Source organism: Aythya fuligula, chromosome 1, assembly GCF_009819795.1.
Source record: "Aythya fuligula isolate bAytFul2 chromosome 1, bAytFul2.pri, whole genome shotgun sequence".
Taxonomy (NCBI): domain Eukaryota; kingdom Metazoa; phylum Chordata; class Aves; order Anseriformes; family Anatidae; genus Aythya; species Aythya fuligula.
This window is the reverse complement of record NC_045559.1, coordinates 84,869,914-84,887,952: the sequence shown is the minus strand read 5'-3', so window position 1 is coordinate 84,887,952 and position 18,039 is coordinate 84,869,914. Positions and strand designations below refer to the sequence as shown.

General features: G+C 42.9%; 2 protein-coding genes across 2 annotated transcripts in view; one reads left to right on the top strand and one right to left on the bottom strand.

Annotated features, from left to right (window-relative positions):
- Positions 1 to 640: 640 nt before the first annotated feature.
- Positions 641 to 13,600, bottom strand: RABL3 (RAB, member of RAS oncogene family like 3). Its single transcript, XM_032203926.1, has 8 exons — positions 13,549 to 13,600; positions 13,270 to 13,361; positions 12,219 to 12,348; positions 9,265 to 9,379; positions 7,319 to 7,469; positions 6,345 to 6,416; positions 5,814 to 5,852; positions 641 to 3,232 (listed from the first exon to the last, which is right to left on the bottom strand). The coding sequence occupies exons 1-8, from the start codon at positions 13,592 to 13,594 to the stop codon at positions 3,167 to 3,169; spliced, it is 711 nt and encodes a 236-aa protein (XP_032059817.1). The 5' UTR covers positions 13,595 to 13,600; the 3' UTR covers positions 641 to 3,166.
- A 199-nt stretch (positions 13,601 to 13,799) lies between these two features.
- The window catches only part of GTF2E1 (general transcription factor IIE subunit 1), a 45,240-nt gene continuing 41,000 nt past the window's right edge, over positions 13,800 to 18,039 (top strand). The window contains exon 1 of the mRNA XM_032207931.1: positions 13,800 to 13,864. The gene's annotated coding sequence lies outside the window, so the exon portion shown is untranslated. The remainder of the gene's footprint in view (positions 13,865 to 18,039) is intronic.

Genomic DNA, 18,039 nt, shown 5'->3' with positions numbered 1-18,039 from the left:
CTACTGGTGCCTGTAAGGGACTCTGCCAATTCCCGTGGTTTGTCTAATTTATTATTCTCTTCCCAGAAAAGAAGAGGCTACCACTCCAAACCAAAACAGTATGGAGATGTTTAATGAGAGCTAAGGCGTGTGCCAGCCACGTAAATGCAAAAACCACAAAACAGGGATGCTGCAATTATCCTAACCCCAAGCACAGGAAAACCATGAAATTCGGGGATTATATTTAAACATAGCTTGAATATGCTAATATCCATAGCTTGGCCCCAGTGAAATGCTACAAGAAGAAAAGTAGGTAAAATACTTGGGGGAAAAGAAAATGCATAAGTATTTTACAAAGTAATCCATTCTAATCTGGGACCACAGATGCTAAAACACTGTAATCACGATCACATGGGTCTGCACTCATTTTTCAGGGCCACTGACAGAGAACAGCACAGAAATGTAGCCTTTGCCCTTTAGAATTATATCCCAGTGACAGATTTCTAAAGGATTTCAGTGCATTAAAATTAACTGTATTGAAGTTTAGAGTTATTTATGGCCTGGCAGAGTTAAGGGTGGTGATATCTGAATAAACGTTTTGACAACACAAACAGCTTGGAACAACTTTGGTTCTCATTTTCTTTAAGTGAAACATCCAGACTGAAATAAAAAAGGTAGATTCTTTAATTCTCAATGTCTTGAAAGCACTACATTTTGATAAACAGATGCATCAGAGCCATGCCTCCGGGGAAGCAGGCTTCACTTTGCAGAGGAGACAGCGGGACTGACCATGAAGTCACTCGTCACACCATGCAGCAAGTCAGTTCAACAGTGGATGGAGATCACCTGGCCTGGACAATGAGTATTTGGGAGGAAGATGAACACAGCTCTTTCAGGTGACAATTTTCAACTGGTGTTCAGACATTTTCAGGCCAGGCTGAGTTTTATGGCCCACAGCTGGATGAGTGAGCCCAGATAAATGTAGCTCAGCTCCAGCAGCAGCCACAGCCTCAAGAAAACGCCGTCAGCCTGCTAACCTACTGCTTGCCCACATGCTGCATATTTTTCCTCACTGCTGGTCCTTCACCTTCTCTTCCTTCTACCACAAGAGTATTTATTTCTCATTTGTCCCTACATCCTGATTGTCATAACCTTCAGTCCCACTGACACGCAGGACCTGCGCACCCTGTCCTGTTTGTGAACTGACCATCACAAGGTTTCTCACACTCTGGCTTTGTTTCTTTGTGGAGGCTCAGGAGTGAAACGCTCAAACACAGGTAAGCTGCAACCAGAGCTCACCCTACAGCATGCTAAGCAATGCTCCTTTTTTATTAAGTGAAGAGGAAAAGCTGCTTTGGAAAGCTGCTGCTTTCATATCAAAGCCCTGCGCAACCGTTGCTTCATGCAGCATTGTAAACTGAACAGCTTTCCTCACTCTGCAACGCTTTCAATTCTCGTAAAGCCACGGGGTGAAGGAGAAAACAGGCCTAGCTTCCTTGACGTATTCTACAGCTCCTTGGTAACAGGAGGGACTCCAGAGCTCCACAAGACAGAATCTGACCTTGAGAAAATAATTCCAGCTTCCATTGTCAAAGCAGCAGAGACAGACACTCGTGCTGTCATGAGCTGCATAGCTCAGACATGAGTTTTCTGCTGAGAATATTCTGATACCTTATTTTCCTTGGCCATATAGTAAGCGTAAACTAATAACCTATTTCATACAGGCATCTATAAACTTAATGCACTCACATTTGCAAATGTTCTGAGACCTTTCTGGAAATGGCCTAAGGAGAAGTAAAAGATCCATATTTTTAGTAAGTTTGACTGGTGCACCTAGCTGTCACTTTTGTCCTGATTAGTGGCAATCGGCAGCTTTCCATTTCTTTCCAAGCAGCTGCCAGGGAAGAGCTGCAGGCAGATGTAATCTGGAGACTGCGGAACTCAGCTCGCTGTCATTTTCACACCAGCATTTTACTTTCTCCTACTCCCATTTATTATTAATCTGTAATTATATCTAACTCCAGCTCCTAGTTAGCCTTTGCCAGAGGCTTAACCATTAGCAGTGACTGTGAGAAAGGAGGGGAAAGGAAAGAAGAAACTGCCATGAATCAGGCTTTCACCACTCCATGTAATTCTGGGGAGCTCGGGCTATTTCGGAAGCAGCTTCCACAGCAGATGAGACCACCCCAAGTGGACTGTCCTGTGTCCTTAGCACTAATGTGAAAAGGAAACATCTTATCAAAGAACTTGCTTTCTAATCGTACTCAAGTTTCTACTTTTTACAGGGCTTTGTATCCCTTTTAAATTTCTATCCATTCTAATTCAGCACTGGATGTTCTTATATTTCATGTTTTCTGAACCTACTGAGTGTTCAGGCTCAGCAAGACCACGTCGCATATGTTCCACATAAGCACTGTATAAGACCACACTTTTTCCAGCACTTTTCAGTGTATTGCCTTTTAACTTAAGAACAACAAGACACTCAAGTTTGAACAGAAAAACAGGAGTACCCGATTCACTTCTTCCTCTCCAAAGTAAACAATTTGAATTTAAGCAGCAGAATTAATACCACTTGTTTTCCCCTTGTGATTTTTTTAGACTTCAAATCCTTTTTCATCTCTCACCAATTGCTTTTATCCCTTCTGTTATATAGGGCTGAAGAGTGTGTTTCAGGTGAGACAACACCATTCATTTAATAATGACATTCTATTATTTTCCAGACCATTCCTTACCCATTCTTACATTTTGCTCATTTGTTTTGTTCACTTTACTGCAAATAAGAAGCCCATTCGGTGTCATCTTTCTGTTAGAGGTAAGATGAATGAAATTCAATGCAAAGATTGTCCATAAGCTTCCAAAATAGAGAGAAATATATGTCAAATATATGTGCTATGCATGATAGTTTCCCACAGCAGTGTGGGAGGCACTGAATTTATTGCACACTTTCCCCAAATGTTCCCATATCTCCAGACGGCCTGCAATCCTAAGAAAGACTCTAGGTTTCAAATTAGATTTCTGAAAAGTCTTCAAGTCTTTTCCAGCAAGAGTAGCTTCAGCAGTCTACCCAGCCAAAGCATGATTTCATTTTATTCTGCCTGACATAAGAATTACTGTCTTTAAGCATCCAGTGGGAATGGGAATGTGGTCAGAAACTCAGAGAAGTCATCTTCCACTTCTCCTTCAATGTTCAGTCGTAATGAAGGCTCTTCAGCGTTCCTCCTCCAAACCTCTTTCTTTCCGAGAAGCCAGGAATCTAGAGACAGAAGAGATACATCATCAGAACCAGCAGGAGCTCCCTCTAGACCATATTCATGCGCCTGTTACCAAGTCAACTGCGACAATGCCTTCCATGCTGTCTCCAGAATCATGACTAAAACGCTAGCTTACTGCTAGTGGAGCACCATCAATTAACCAAGACTGGAGCATGGATCTTTTTGTCCGTAAGGCTCTTTTGGGAAGATTTAAAATGAAAGCCTTGATTTCTTGGGAAACTCTTAAACCAGTTAATTAGAGATTCCAAAGTCCGTATTTTCCCCCAGATTCAAACATGTAGAAGAATCGAATCTCCACTGATTTTTGAAACTGTAAAATATTACTACGTTCCATTAAACAACTGTTGATGCTTAATGCTGTCTAACCTGAGACAGCAGTACTTCCCTGGTAGTTGAAAGCAGTGTTATCAAACGATGAAGGCTTTGAGAAAGCCATCAGAATAGAAATGGCTGCAACAATGCAGAGGATTAGCACTCTGCACTGTTTTCGCAGCCTATCTGTACGTACTGCTTACACTGTGACAATGAGCGCTTACAAAAAAAAAATCTACTCAAAACCATCAGAAGCTTCTCTGGCTTAATGGTATTTCAAACAGATTTGCAATTCAGTGCACCCATGAATCCCCTGTAAGAAAGAGATACATTGGGGTCTAATACTGTATTAGATGGCTGTCCTATTGGTGGCATCACAAAACGGTGATAACAGTCCAGAATAACTTTTATGTCTAACTGCACATAAGCAGAACCAGCAGCCTCAGTAAGCACATCCATATTCTGATAGGAGATATAGTAAATTAAAATGGAAGGGGTTGGCCAAGCATACAGATCACGCCAGAATATGGGCATGTATGGATGATACGGGAAGAGAATGTAATTCACAATACAAAGCAGGTTGTGTAGGTTACACACCTCACTGGTAAACTGAGGAAGCTAACGAGCTTACTCAAAATAAAAGCCCACTACAGACACACAACTTAATTTTAGTTAGGACTTTCAGACCTAAAACACGAACATATATACAAGGTATTCATCCAAGAATTATTTTGTTCAAGCCTGAAAAGCAATCAACTCTAAGAGAAGCCAGGCAATTTTGCACACAGGTTCAACTCATCTAAATTGCTCTGAGAATTCAAAAATTAAATCATTATAACTCAAAAACAGCAAGACACCAGAGCTAAAAACTTAGTTGCTTTAGCATTTTTTGTATTAAAATCAGTAATTAAGAGTAATAATTATTTATATGAGATCTGATTGAGGCCACTGCTATCAGCAATTTGAAACTTATCATTCTTTTTGTCCTGAGGTCTCGGGTACAAAAGTACCCGAGAACACAAGTGATTGAAGAAACCTATTGTAGAAAACCCAGAAGCAGAATCATAAGATCTACATTAAATAAATCACTTCTAATAATAGCATCATAAGGTTACACTGAAACCTCCAGTCCAGTTTGGATTTTGTCTCTTTAAATATGACTGCCCTCTGCCCAAGATTTGTTTTAAGCTTTGGAGCTATTGTCAGAGAGGCAGAGGAAAGTAGCAATCAGCAGGCTGTAATCTTTGGCATGAGGCCACGAAGAATATAAAGTTAATCCCTGGCTAGCCACTAAAAGTGATCAAATAAGAAAACAAAAATCTTACGTCATGCATCAAAGACAACCAGCGCACAAGCAGATTTCTGCATTAAGCTATTATCCCCATGAAACGGAGACTGCCTTTCTCTAGGATGAGAGGAGGAGAGGAAAGGGGAGGAAAAAAAAGCAATCTTGCAGAACTCAAAGAGGAAAAAGCAAATTTATTACTAAAACACGTAAGAACACCCTCATAGAAAGTAAGCAGTTTGTAATTCCAAATTTTTTTCCACTGGCCCTAAGGGGCTTTCAGCACAGCTACACTTCGTGATACATTTGATTGTATTTCACAGGTGCTATTCACTCTAATTTGCAAGCACCTCACAGATATGATGAGTGGAACCTCACTATTCCCTTTACGGAAGGCAACACATGGGAAAACTGGGGCAACAAAAAGTTGAAGTGACCTGCCCAAGTCATGAGAGTCACTTCTCTTGTTCTTCACCAACTGCCCTGAACACAGTTCATTTAACTGCTTAGGAATGAATTACACGCTGGTATCATACTGCTGTTTTTCCTGTGGTTCCATACGTTCTATAATAGCTAGCTGTACAAAATACAAAATGCTAGTTCTAGCTGTGCAAAAATGCTTTTTCATTGACCTTCAAGACAGCATCTCTGGCCTAAACATGTAAACAGGCAGCCTGAAGCTGAGAGATCTGAAAGAGATCTTATTTGCCCATTCTACCTCTACTAGTTTAGGATACTTACTTATTGCACTGCTGATCACATTACAGACATATTTCAGCTGACAGAAGTCAGGCATTTTTCTTCCTATCCAAAGCAGCTGTGCTCTCACAGATTTAAAATCCCAGCAACCAGCATAGATTTGCCTTTAAGTCACATGAAGCCCATGTTTTAAAAACAGCCTCCATCAGCAGTTCATATGACACAGGGAAAAAACAAAACAAAAAAGCATGAAAAAAATTACACACCTGATTGCCATCTCGTAAGAAGTATCTCTTCTCTATAACCTGGGAAAAACAGTGAGAGAATGATCTTAGCAGGCACACATAACTTCAGATTCCGGCCTTACTTGGTCTCCGAGAATGATGCACACACTGTCTGTATCGAAGGGCACCTATGGAGCCAGTACCACCAATCTAAGAATCAAAAAGCAACCTGTACCACTTTGTACAGTCTGCACCCTCCTCCAAATAAAATCCAGGCCATATTTCCTCTTTTTAAAGAATGATCTGTAACAGGAACTGATCTGCTCCACAGGGAACACAAAGTGCCTTAGAGCACTCCTGTTATTTTCACAGTAGGCCTTGACGCTCTCTTGTGCAGGAGAGGAATGTGCAAAGTTTCTACTTTCCTGAAGTTTGCTTTAACCAGGAGCAACAGAGCTCACCATAGGCCTGTAACTCCCCACATTGCTACTTCAGCAATATTGTTCCGGGCTGAAATCACAGACAGTGTTCAATACACAGAACAATAAAACCTATTTTATTGACCTGACTTACCTTATCAAAAAATCTGCTTAGCTTGACAGCGTTGGAAGAACCCGCCGCCAAGTAACGAGGATTGGTGCAATCCTAGAACCAACAAACCAATCACACAGAAATCAGTGCTATGTTTTGAATTTGAGACCAAACCAGTGTTGGTAACACACCAGTGTTGTGACTTTTGCTGAACAGTGCTCACACAGCACGCAGCCTTTCCATTCCTCACATTGCCCCACCCACAAGCAGGCTGGAGGTGGGCAAGAAGCTGGGAGGAGACACAGCTGGGACAGCTGACCCCAGCTGGCCAAAGGGATACCCCACCCCACAGGAGGTCATGCTCTGCCATAAAAGCTTTGGGAAAGGAGAAGGAAAGCAGAGATGTTAGGAGATGTGGTATTTGTCTTCCCAAGTAACCATGATGCATGATAAAGTCCTGCTTTCCTTGAAGTGGCTGACCATCTGCCTGCTGAGGGGAAGTAATGATTGAATTCCTTAGTTTGCATGCACAGCTTTTGCTTAACCTGTTAAACTGTCTTTACTTCAACCCACGAGTTTCCTCACTTTAATCCTTCTGATTCTCCCCATTCATCCCGCTGGGTGGGAGTGAGCGAACAACTTAGCTGCCTAACGGGGTTAACCCACACCACACATACATACACGCGGTGTATATATACATATACAGAAATAAGTAATAGGGTCTTGATGTTTCATTCAAAAATACTTTGGGTCAAAACCAAGAAAAGGGAAAATTTAAACCCCGGCCATCAATTCCAAGCTTCGGTGACCTTATCTAACCCCCTCCACCTCCCTGTAGTGAAAGAAAGGCTATCATTTCATCACGTAGTTGAGACATACGATCAAAATGTGCATGACTCCAGCACTACTGAGAAATCCTCTAGAAGCCCAATTTTTGTAACAACATCTCTACTTAACAAAAAATCAGAATCACTCCCATTTAAAAGAAAAACAACATTGGCGACAAGGATACTAACCAAATTTATCTCTTCAGCATTGAAATCCTCAGCCAGGAAAGCTGTTCTGGTCAAAACTTCATTACGCTTAGTTTCTGGGATCTGATCCAGCTTAGTTCCTATTACCAGCAGTGGAATCTGGTTATCAGCAAACTGTTCACGGTCATAGTCGCTGTTGAAGGAAATAAATACAATCCCGAATGGAGTGATGGTCATCTAAGTGGGCACAGAGGCAACATCAGATTCCCCAACCCTTTCAAGTAAGTGTAATTTACAGAACATTATTTATTTAAGTGAGAACATGCTCTATCTGTAAATTAAGGTAGGGGTTCTACATCCAACTCTCTACACAGAAACTGAAAGAAAAGAGAAAAAAACACATGATTGGATTTCTTCTCTGCATAGAACTGCAGGTCGGAAAAAATGCTAGGTAATTTACACAAGCAGGACAGAAACAGGAATTCCAGTACTGTACCAAGCATACATGTACTTGGCCATCAAAGACAGAGCAGGGAGCTGGCAATTCTGTCTGACCAACCAAAGTTCCTTAATATAGAGAGTTTTTAACATAGAGCAATGAAATAAATGGCAGATGGAAAGGGTTTCATAAATTAAAGCTGGCTGCAATAACACTTCTGAGGTGTCGCATTACTAACTTCTTCCAGAGAAGGGCTACAAAGCTGGTGAAGGGCCTGGAACACAAGTGCCACAAGGAGCAGCTGAGGGAGCTGGGGTTGTTCAGTCTGGAGAAGAGGAGCCTCAGGGGAGACCTCATTGCTCTCTGCAACTGCCTGAAAGGAAGGTGTGGGGGGCTGTGGGTCGGCCTCTTCTCACAGATAACTAGTGATAAGACTAGGGGGAATGGCCTCAAGTAGCACCAGGGGAGGTTCAGGTTGGAAATGAGGAGACATTTCTGCTCAGAAAGAGCAGAAATCAGCAGAAATCAGCAGAAGTCAGGCACTGGGACGGGTTGCCCAGGGAGGTGGTGGAGTCACCGTCCCTGGGGATGTTCAAGGAAAGGTTGGACGTGGTGCTTGGGGACGTGGGTTAGTGGGTGACATTGGTGGTAGGGGGATGGTTGGACCAGATGATCTTGGAGGGCTTTTCCAACCTTAATGATTCTGTGATTCTGTATTTAAGTAAAGGTAGCCACTACAAGATGTATACCAGCAAGCTTTGATTCAGATGAATAATGATCAGATAGCCTATGTAAAATTGATAGGGTTTTAATTAAATGTCATTACAAGTCCAAGTTCCAACCACTGCCCTTAGGATGCCTTTAATTTTTACCGAAACCAAACTTTATAGAAAGCAATTTTACAAGTAATAACAACTTGATCAAGTGTTTGCTAAGGGCCTGAGGATCTGTCCCTGACAGAAGTGAAGCTTTTGATAATTAAAAAAATTGTGAAAAATCTTTCTGTGGAAAAACTGGAGAAATTTTCAGTTTACATAATGCAAACCCCGTCTTTCCCTTCTCCCATGTTTCTATAGAAGCACTTGTGCACCAGCACAGGCAAATAAATAATTGATTCTTCCCCAGAAAGCTGCCCTTGCATTCCTGCTCATGCACGTGGTTTATCAATGATCTGAAAATCTCCTTGATTATGTGTGTAACAGGAGGACAGAGATAACAAGAGGGCATACTTGACAAGATGTTGGAAAGCTAATTGTTAAAGTGCTCTTTATGCAGAGCAAAGAAAAGAGAAAGACCGAGTAAACATCTTTTTCCTTAAAGCAAGATCTAATGTTTGGGAAGCTACCACCAGAATGGCCTCATCAGCAGTGTGAAATGAAAAGAACAGCTATTTTTTTTTGATACTACCCCATTTTTTAAAATTTCTTTATTAAAAGTTCAGCCACACCTAACATTGTGTAGTTTTCATGTAGCTTTAGGGATGAACAAAAGCTTCCATAATAGTCTGGAATTACTGTGTCTTAATCATGCACGTATGTTTTTCACTCACCCGTTTGTCACAAGAACTCCCGTTGGAGCAACGTCTCTGTTGAGTGCTTCCAAAGACCAGCGATACAAATTCTGGGATGATTTCTTGTTGGTTAAGTCATGCACTAAAATTATCCCTGAAGTGAAAGAGTAGGTAGCAAGATGTTATTTAATGATACATATTTTTTTTCTTATCTTCGGAAAATGACATCTGCAGGTTCCCAGATATCTGAGAATCAAGAAAGGGAAGTATAATCGGTAAAGTAAATGAGTAAAGCTGACAATATCAGGATGCAACTGTTTTTTTAAAGCTGCTTATCATGAATTGGATAAGAGCTATGAGAAAAATCTCATGAAAGGAGGAAAAGAACAGCCATCTGAGGTTTAACCCATAAGAGGTTTGCAGTCATTCCCTGATTCTGCTTCATCGGAGTTCTAAGGATACCCAAACTCTATCAGTGCAGCAGAGAATTCAGCCTTTCTCCGTTTTGCGTAATTAGTAAACATAACTTTTTTTTTCCTTTGTCACACCATCTAAGAAGTCTAAAGGCTGTTTCTTTTTTTTTTTTTTTTTTTTTTTTTTTTTTTTTTTTTTTTCTTTTTGAGGGGTTTACAGAGCACCGTTGCTTTCCTGCATTTTCAAAAACTGATGCCAAGTACCAAGTGATGGGGAGGTACCCAAAGGGGGAAAAGACAAACTTTCCCAGCCCACCAAATGGCTAGGAGTTATGCATGAATTAAGATGATGCTATGCATTACAGCTACCATTTTTCATTGCTATGATCCTTCAAAATGTAAATTCTGCAATATGAAAACTGCCAAACAAATCTCCTAGCTGTACTATTAACAGACACCCACTTCTGATAACCGCAGTTCCTAACTCAATTACCAGCTCCTGCTAGTAAATATCTTCTATTTATTCGCACCTTCTGCAACCTGTGGAATGTTCCCACTTCCTCCAGACTTTAAACTATCATTAATTCAAGGACAAAATGGCGTTATACCTTTTATCTTCATCAGGGTTTGTTCTCAACACACTTCACACCCCACAGATGTAGAAAACACGTTAATTTAATGTTTCTTTTATTATTTTTAATTGAATTTTAATTCTTTCATTGAATCTCAACACCCAAAGATACCACCCACTGTACGCACTAAAAACAAACCACATTTCCACCCCACATTGCTGTGCGGAGACTCACTGCTCGGAGAGTTCCTGGCACGTCACAACCATATTCCTACTTCGAAGCATTTATCTCAATAAGAGCATAAAAAGGCAGCTAAACCACCTGCCCACCCCCAGCACAGGGAGAAAAAGCATGACACAACGTAACCTGGCCTATGGCAACAGCCTGAGAGGAACTGCTGCATGATCTGTGAGAAACAGGCCCCTCCTCCTGACAGTCTACCCCAGCTGTGTTTTTGATAGGGCAGTTCCCTTATCTGCTTCACTGAAACCTTACACAGTTGCACCAGCAGAAAAGACTGCCAACATCAAAAAAGAGTGGACAGGACCAATGACCACTCAAGGATGCGTTCCTCCCACATAAAGGTCTGCGAGCCGCAGCCTTGCTGCATTTCCATTGTCCTAGACTATCACAATCCACGCAGCAGACGCAGGGACACTGAAGCTAAAGATCTGTGACCAAATGAAGAGCAAACTCAATCTGTCCTCGAAACAACCAGGTCTCCCTGACAGTCTGCGCAGGCATTGCCACGACCAACATGAACCATCCTTTGATGTCAGGTTTTTCAGATCACCGCAAGCCTAGAAAGGACGTGCAGTCAGGCAGAGGGAATGCATTCATCTTCTCTCCTTACATCAGGTCAAACTGGCAATTTGTGAGACAAGCTCTAATGAAAGAATTTATCTAATGAAAGAAACCAGAGCCAAGGCTAACTACCGAAGCCAATGGTTTTCATATGCGAGCTGGCTAATACTATCTTTTGGGCAGTGGAGATAAATAACTCTGTTTTAATAACTTCATCAATTACAGCTCAGATACATAACTTTGAAATTTCATCTCCTAATGTGCTGTTCTAGGATATTTCCAAGTCTGACCCGCGCAGGCTGGCACACTGTGAATTTGGTGTCAAAAAGAAATCCACCTTTTTCACGTACCAACAAGGCTTACTTTGGGAGCACAACTCAACTCAAATCTTATTTAGAGAGGTCTGGTTAACAACATAAGAGATACCTACACACAGTCCTTGGAAAGAGGAAGAAATAGCTACTTAAGCACAGAGCAAAAATGCTTATTGTATGGCTTAACTCCTTACTGATGGTACAGATGAACCACCAGCCCTTTAACTCAGTACCTCAAAGGAAGGGATGCCATCCTTTCAATGGAATAAAATATTACTTTCCATCATCAGCAAGTTGTGAGATTCAAGTACTAAAATATAACTTGGCAAATTGGATGAGCAGAGGGCAAGATGGCCATCAGAATATTGCAATCTTATGGGAGAACAGTTCAAATTTGTCAGGATACAGCTATCAAGGTTCCTATCATAAATTCAAGTTCATACCATGCCATAAATTCAAATAATGTTTCTCAGCTATAGGTTTTGGAACTGAACAGGCAAGAAATTATCGGTGATATTTCTGCATTTCTATCAGACCTGGAAAGGCGAATGCAGCCTTTTATGTCTGCAAGCATGACTGGAAAGGACGCCACCCCAACTTCAAAGACTCCCTGCTGCACCAGCTGCACAAGTCTGAAGGGAAAGGTTGACGAAGCTCATTTGTACAGGCTTGCCTAATTTGTACAGGCTTTGCAGTTTAAAACTGAATCCATAAATTCTGTCTAAGAATGACATCAGTTTCTTTCTTGTATAAATGTATAAATCTTGTATAAATCAGGAAGAAGAACAGGATAGCCCTCAGCCAGACTTAGAGGACTCCTGCTCTGGAACCAAGAGAGAGCTCTTAACAGAAAATGACACAGAAAAAAGATTTACACCAAGCAAACTTACCATTCAGTGAGTTATAAAATACTGCTCGCGTGCTTTTGACACTAGTGGCACTACCCACTGAACCTCCAACATCCCACAGCTCAATATAGTACGTCTTCTCTTCCGGAGTCCCTTCTTTGTAGTCATGGATCTAGTGGAAAATTCACATTATATATAGGCACAGCATCAGCTTGTAGAAGTTAATCCATACAACGCTTTCACGGTCAGGTGAAATACTGCATTATAATTATAATCTCTTATTCGCTACTGTAGTGATACAGATGAACCACCAGACCTTTAACTTGGTATCTCAAAGGAAGGGATGCATGGATAGAAATTTGGAAGTTTTAGTATGGACGGGATTGCAAATCTTTCGAGTGGGAAGGGACTGGATGGATTGAGTCAAGTGGTGGCCAATGGCTGTCATAGTTCCTTCTCCCATGAGATGGAGTTGGGTGAGTCAGCAGGGAATATTCTTTCCACCCAAATATTAACAAACCTTACACTGCATGGTGTACTTGGAAAAAACATGTTGCTAAAGCAGATGTAAAGACAAGGGCATGACTTCTTGTGCTTGTTAAAACCTGCACGGCAGTACTGCAGGACTAAGCGTATGGACACACTGGATTCCAACTGACTGCACCAATTCCCTCCCCACATTCCCACTGCCATCTCAACTGAATTAACCAAGAAAAAAAAAAAAATTGGTTTGCTTCACAGCCAAATGGATTGCCGTGTTTCTTCCTCTAGGTTTTGGAAACATGTTTTGCAATTCTTTGAGGTGAAACACATAGACAATAACAGAGGACAGCTCCTAACCCACGGCACAGCATCCCAAGGAGCGTGCAGCAAATGATAAAGGATGGAAGTGTTTATTGGTATGCCACAAGGACTGTGCATAGGGCCAAGTGCTACCTGATGAAGAACCTCATTCCCCTGCAAGGAGCAGGAAGCACAAGAGGTCTTGCTCTGTACCCTCCACATAAAACAAGGTAATACGGGCGGCCACGGCCCTTCTCCTCCTTCACCCTTTTAAACTTTTACACAACGAGGGGCCCAGCCCGGCACCTACTCGGACGTCCACCGAGCAGCCCACCGTCCACGACGGGTTTCCCAGCACCTGGTTGTGGCACAGCAGGTGCACGAGCGACGACTTCCCCACACCTGAAACAGCACCAAAAAAAATCAAAAAACGGGCCCTGTGAGGCACCGGCGCCCAACGGCCGCCGGTAACGCCTCTAACGGCCCTAACGGTCCCGGTGAGGGGAGGACGGGGGGGCGCAGCGGCTCACTGCGCATGCGCCGCGGTGGCCGGCGGGGGGGGGGGCGCCGCGGGGGTGGGCGCACTCACCGGAGTCGCCCAGCACCAGCACCTTGACCCTGTCCAGCGCGGCCATCTTAGTCTGCCTAGCAACCGCGCCGCCGCGCCCCGCCTCCTCCCTCACGCCTGCCAATCGCTGCCGCTGCCCGCTCGCTCTCTCTCAGCCCATTGGCTGGCTGCCGGAGGAGCCGGCGCGCTCCTCGCTTCCCATTGGCTCGTCTCGCCCGCGCCGGGCGCCATGTTGTGGAGGGGCCGGGCGCCATCTTAGCGCGTCGGGGGCGCAGCGCTCTGACGCGGCCGGCGGAGGCGCCGCCCGGCGAGGAGGGAGAGCTGGCAGCCGCAGGAGGTCAGTGCCGGCCCCGGGCGGGCCTCGCCGCGGCCCCGACCCGTCCTCCGGGGGCCCCGCCGTCGGCAGAGCCCTCCCCCGAGGCTCGGGGGTCGCCCCCCTTCAGCCGGCCGAGCGCCTGGTCCCGGCCCCTGCTTCGCCTCAGGCTCCCGGCCGGCTCCCGCCTCGCTTCTTGCGGTCTCTGTGGTGTTTTTTTTTTTTTTTTTTTTTTTTTTTTTTTTTTTTTAACGTGTTTTTTCCTTTTTTTTTTTTTTTTTCACTCTTCATTTTTCTCATTTTCTCTCTGCTGAGCCCCTCGTTCATCTCTGGGATGAGGTGTTCAAAGCCCCGCGTGTGGCAGGGCGGAGGGTAGGGCGCAGCGCAAGGGGGTTTCTGCTGAGCTCGGGGCTGTGTCTGTGTAATTTGGGGTTTGTGACGTATCTGGAGGCTGAGGAGCAACCGGAGCCGCCACGGCTCTGGAGAGGCACAGCCTGCTGCTGCCAAGAGGCCCATTTCTAACCCCGTTCTCTTCTGCCAGGTTTGGCCATTGACTGAGGCTTCAGTTCACTAGGTCAAAAAGATGCTTTACCTGTTTATTTTCTTCTGGCCTCACGAGTTTGATGCTTCCCAGAGGAGCAGGGGAGCATCACATCTCATAGTGGCAGTGAGCTGTTAAATGTGCATCACCTGCTAAATTTGTATCATCACAAATAGCTCAGAATAAATAAGAAAGATCACCATCATGTAAAAAGTCTTCAACAGTGCACGGTTAACTTACAGCTTAACCAAATACAGATGATTTAATATCGTTCAGCCATGAAAGGGAGCTTTTTTGCTCATCTCTTCCCTGCCGTGGCATCCCCTCACTTCTTCTGGCTCTGTTGCTTGTCAGACTTTTCTACTAGCAGATTCAGTCAATTACACTGTTGAAAAGCAAACCTAGCAAAAGAAAAAGAAGGATATCTTCCTGCTTTTAGTGTGTTAATTGGTGCACAGAAAGGTGCTGCAATGCCAGAGCTGGCATGAGAGAAGACAGAACCATGTGCTTGGGACGGGAGCAAGTATCTGTCTGACAGGATTAAGGGATGATGGGAGTTTCATTCCTATCTGCCCCTCCCTTTAAGGTGCTACTTACGTGTCCCATTCATGTAGGATGCTTTAGGAAGTTCTTCCAAACAGACTATAGGAATTAAAGCTGATCTAGTATCTTGTAATTATTTAGTTTCTGCTTCTTTATTGGTTCCGTCCACAGAATATGCACCTGTTTGATGTACCTTGAGAAACTAAAACTTTTCTGAGGCTAATACCTTCATGTATATCTTTACTCGTATTTTTCTGAATTCCTGGAACTCTGACAATAAGCAGCAGCATCTCTCTTGCTGAGAAGCGTGGTATTCAAGGTCTCTCGAATCCAGGGTACAAAGGAGGATTCGTGCTTCCATCCAGTCTGAAGCTAGGTTAAGCCCACCGAACTCTAGTGTAATCACAACTTAGATTTGATATTTTTGTGAAAAGCGCCTTTTTTTTTTTTTTTTTTTCATTTTAAGAAAATGAAAGCCTTACCACTTGATGATGAGGATCAATTCTGAGAAGTCTCAAAAATAACAGATGTACTTCTGCTGGTACACGTTCAAGTAACAGTGTAAATCTTGAGCATGATGTCCACGGTTAAAATGTTCTGGTGGCTGCATGTTGGAACCCAGTCATTTTCATCTCTTTTTGCCACCACCTGGGGAAGGCTCACTCTGCCATATCCTTGGCCATGCTTCCTTCTGTCTGCTTTGCACATGCTCTAGGCTGGCAGCATAAATGATTTAATTTGGGGACTTCTCCCCAGTGCCCTCCCTCTGAAATACCCCAGATCTTCACTTTTTATTGGAGTTATTCACCTCACTAAATAAATAGGTGTCAGCACAGAATGAGGGCTGGGTTATAGCTGGAGGCAGCAAAGGAAGACTTAGTTCTGTGTAAGAAAGAATAATTTGACTTAAGCTGTGACAGAAAACTAAACCTTCAGTATTCTAGCCAAGTGTCACCTTCAATGAATAGTGCACTCTATTTTGTCTGCAGCTGCAACTGTAAACAGTTTTTTAGTGGTAATATTCATCTGAAGTACTTCTGAATACATTTGTTTGTATATAAATATGCACATGTAGGTGTTCCTTTAATTTAGTGATACTTTGCTGTTTTTAAAGGAGGTTTAGATGATGAATGTGATGAAGAAGGCAGGCTCAAGATGTAGTTCTTGAATTTCTGCATTCATGGTCTGCATTCATGTTGCCTTATGTGAAGCTCTATATTTTAAGCGAGAAGTTTGGGTGAGAATGACCTGATTTCAGCCAGGCCTTTCAGCCTTTCTGTGTGCAGCAGCAGTTTTTCATTGAAAGTAGTAAGCCCTGTAATACGTGTGGCCACTCGTTTTCGGTTTATGGAATGCCAAAAAGAAGGTAGGATTTTAGTGAAAGCAGACTGTTGTGGCTTTATTTCTCCTCTAATACTTGAGGGCAGGTAGGTTTTGCAAACAAAATTAATTACTTCACATCAAGATAGGCAGCGATCCTGCAGTCTACAAGAAGTGGTAGACTTCTAGTGGAATGTCAGAAGACTTTAGGTTTGGAAGTTGTCTTATAAAGACAGTCCTAGGTAACAGGGACACATTGTGCAGATCATGATTGATGCCATTTGCTGTGATCACAGAATCACCTAGGCTGGAAAAGACCTGTGAGGTCCTCAAGTCTCCAACCATCAGTCTGACCTACTGAACCCCATCTCTGAGCCATGTCCCTTAGTGCCACATCCACACATCTCTCAAATGCCTCCACAGATGGAGTCTCTACCTGTTCCCTGGGCAGCCTGTTCCAATGCCTGATCACCTTCTCCCTGATTCAGTTCTTCCTAATGTCCAACCCAAACCTTCCCTGGTGCGACTTGAGACAGCAGCTGAGGTTACGTGGCACACAAATTTAAAACCTTGATGGCATCTTTTCCCATCATAGTTCCGAAATCTGTGCTTTCCTTCTCTGTGCTCAGGAAGGTTCAGAATCGCTCCTGGCAGTTCAAACCCATTATCTTGTGAAAAGCAGTTCTTAATTTTATTAGTTGGAGATTATAAAACTAGACTTGGAGTTTGCAAGAGACTGCTGCAGTGGGATGTGGTATATAGGGGCTCCCAAAAGCCTGGCATACCTAACCACATACAAAGGCAAGGGACTCTGTCCTTGGCAGCTGAGTTTGTAAAGCTCAGACATGAATACAAGAAAGATAGGAAGTTAATAGGGACAGTTTATGGCAAATGATTTGCTTGAATTAGTGAATCAAATAGTAGGCTGATAGGTTCTTTCTTTTTTTTTTTTTAAATATTTCTTGTGATGTAAGTCATTGCCTGCAGGTTGTTTTTTTTTTTCTCCTAGCATATCAGCAAAACTTGGTCCTGAAATTGTTAGTAAAAAAATAGCATAATTTAAATTATATTTGGGGGGTGAGGGCTGATAGGAAACAAGTTTCCCTTCACAAGTGCGAATGCCATGTCTGATAGAGCCTCCTAGCTAAACCTGCAACTTTTGAGTTTTCCTCCAAAAGAGATCTGGGGTGTTTTTAGGGGGTTGCATACCCCCAATGAGTCTGAGGAAGATCCCAGTTTTAAAATATTTATGTTATCAGATTTATAAGCTGTGAAACTTTAATGATTTCTTTTTTTGTGTGTGTATGTGTGGTGAAGCTACCAGTGGAGTCAAGCCTCAAAGTTAGATGATAAAACAAGGCAATGATCATTTGCAGCATTAGATATAAATTCAGGTTAATTCATTGGCTGAGTTGCATTTTCATAATTTGTACCTCTAGTTTCTTCTGTTTTGTGGCTTCTAGGTGTCATCTTTATAGTAGTTGTCCTCTTTTTGTCTCAGGTTTTGTCAGGAAGAAAAACAGATGTAACATCCTTAGCATAATTCCTGGTAGAGTTCACAAAACTGTTATGACAACATCGATCTACCTTCTTTGTGTACCCATAATACTGAAATGTATTCATGCAGTTGCACAGAGCAGTTCCCGAATAGTTTCTTGGTGAAGTCTGTATGTTTTGAAACCATGTTTCTGAATGTTGTATTGTCCAGTGTGCTTTGGTGGTGGTGCCACTGGGTTTCTTTTTTCCCCCAATAATGTTTGTATGCTGTTAAGGACAGTACAGACTTCATTACGAA

Coding starts and splice junctions, on each gene's coding strand:
- RABL3 (XM_032203926.1), bottom strand. CDS start 13,594: ATGGCCGCGCTGGACAGGGTCAAGGTGCTGGTGCTGGGCGACTCCG. Junction 12,349..13,269: donor GCTGCTCGGTGGACGTCCGA/GTAGGTGCCGGG, acceptor ATTTTCCACTAG/ATCCATGACTACAAAGAAGG. Junction 6,417..7,318: donor ATGCTGAAGAGATAAATTTG/GTTAGTATCCTT, acceptor TGTTGGTTCTAG/GATTGCACCAATCCTCGTTA.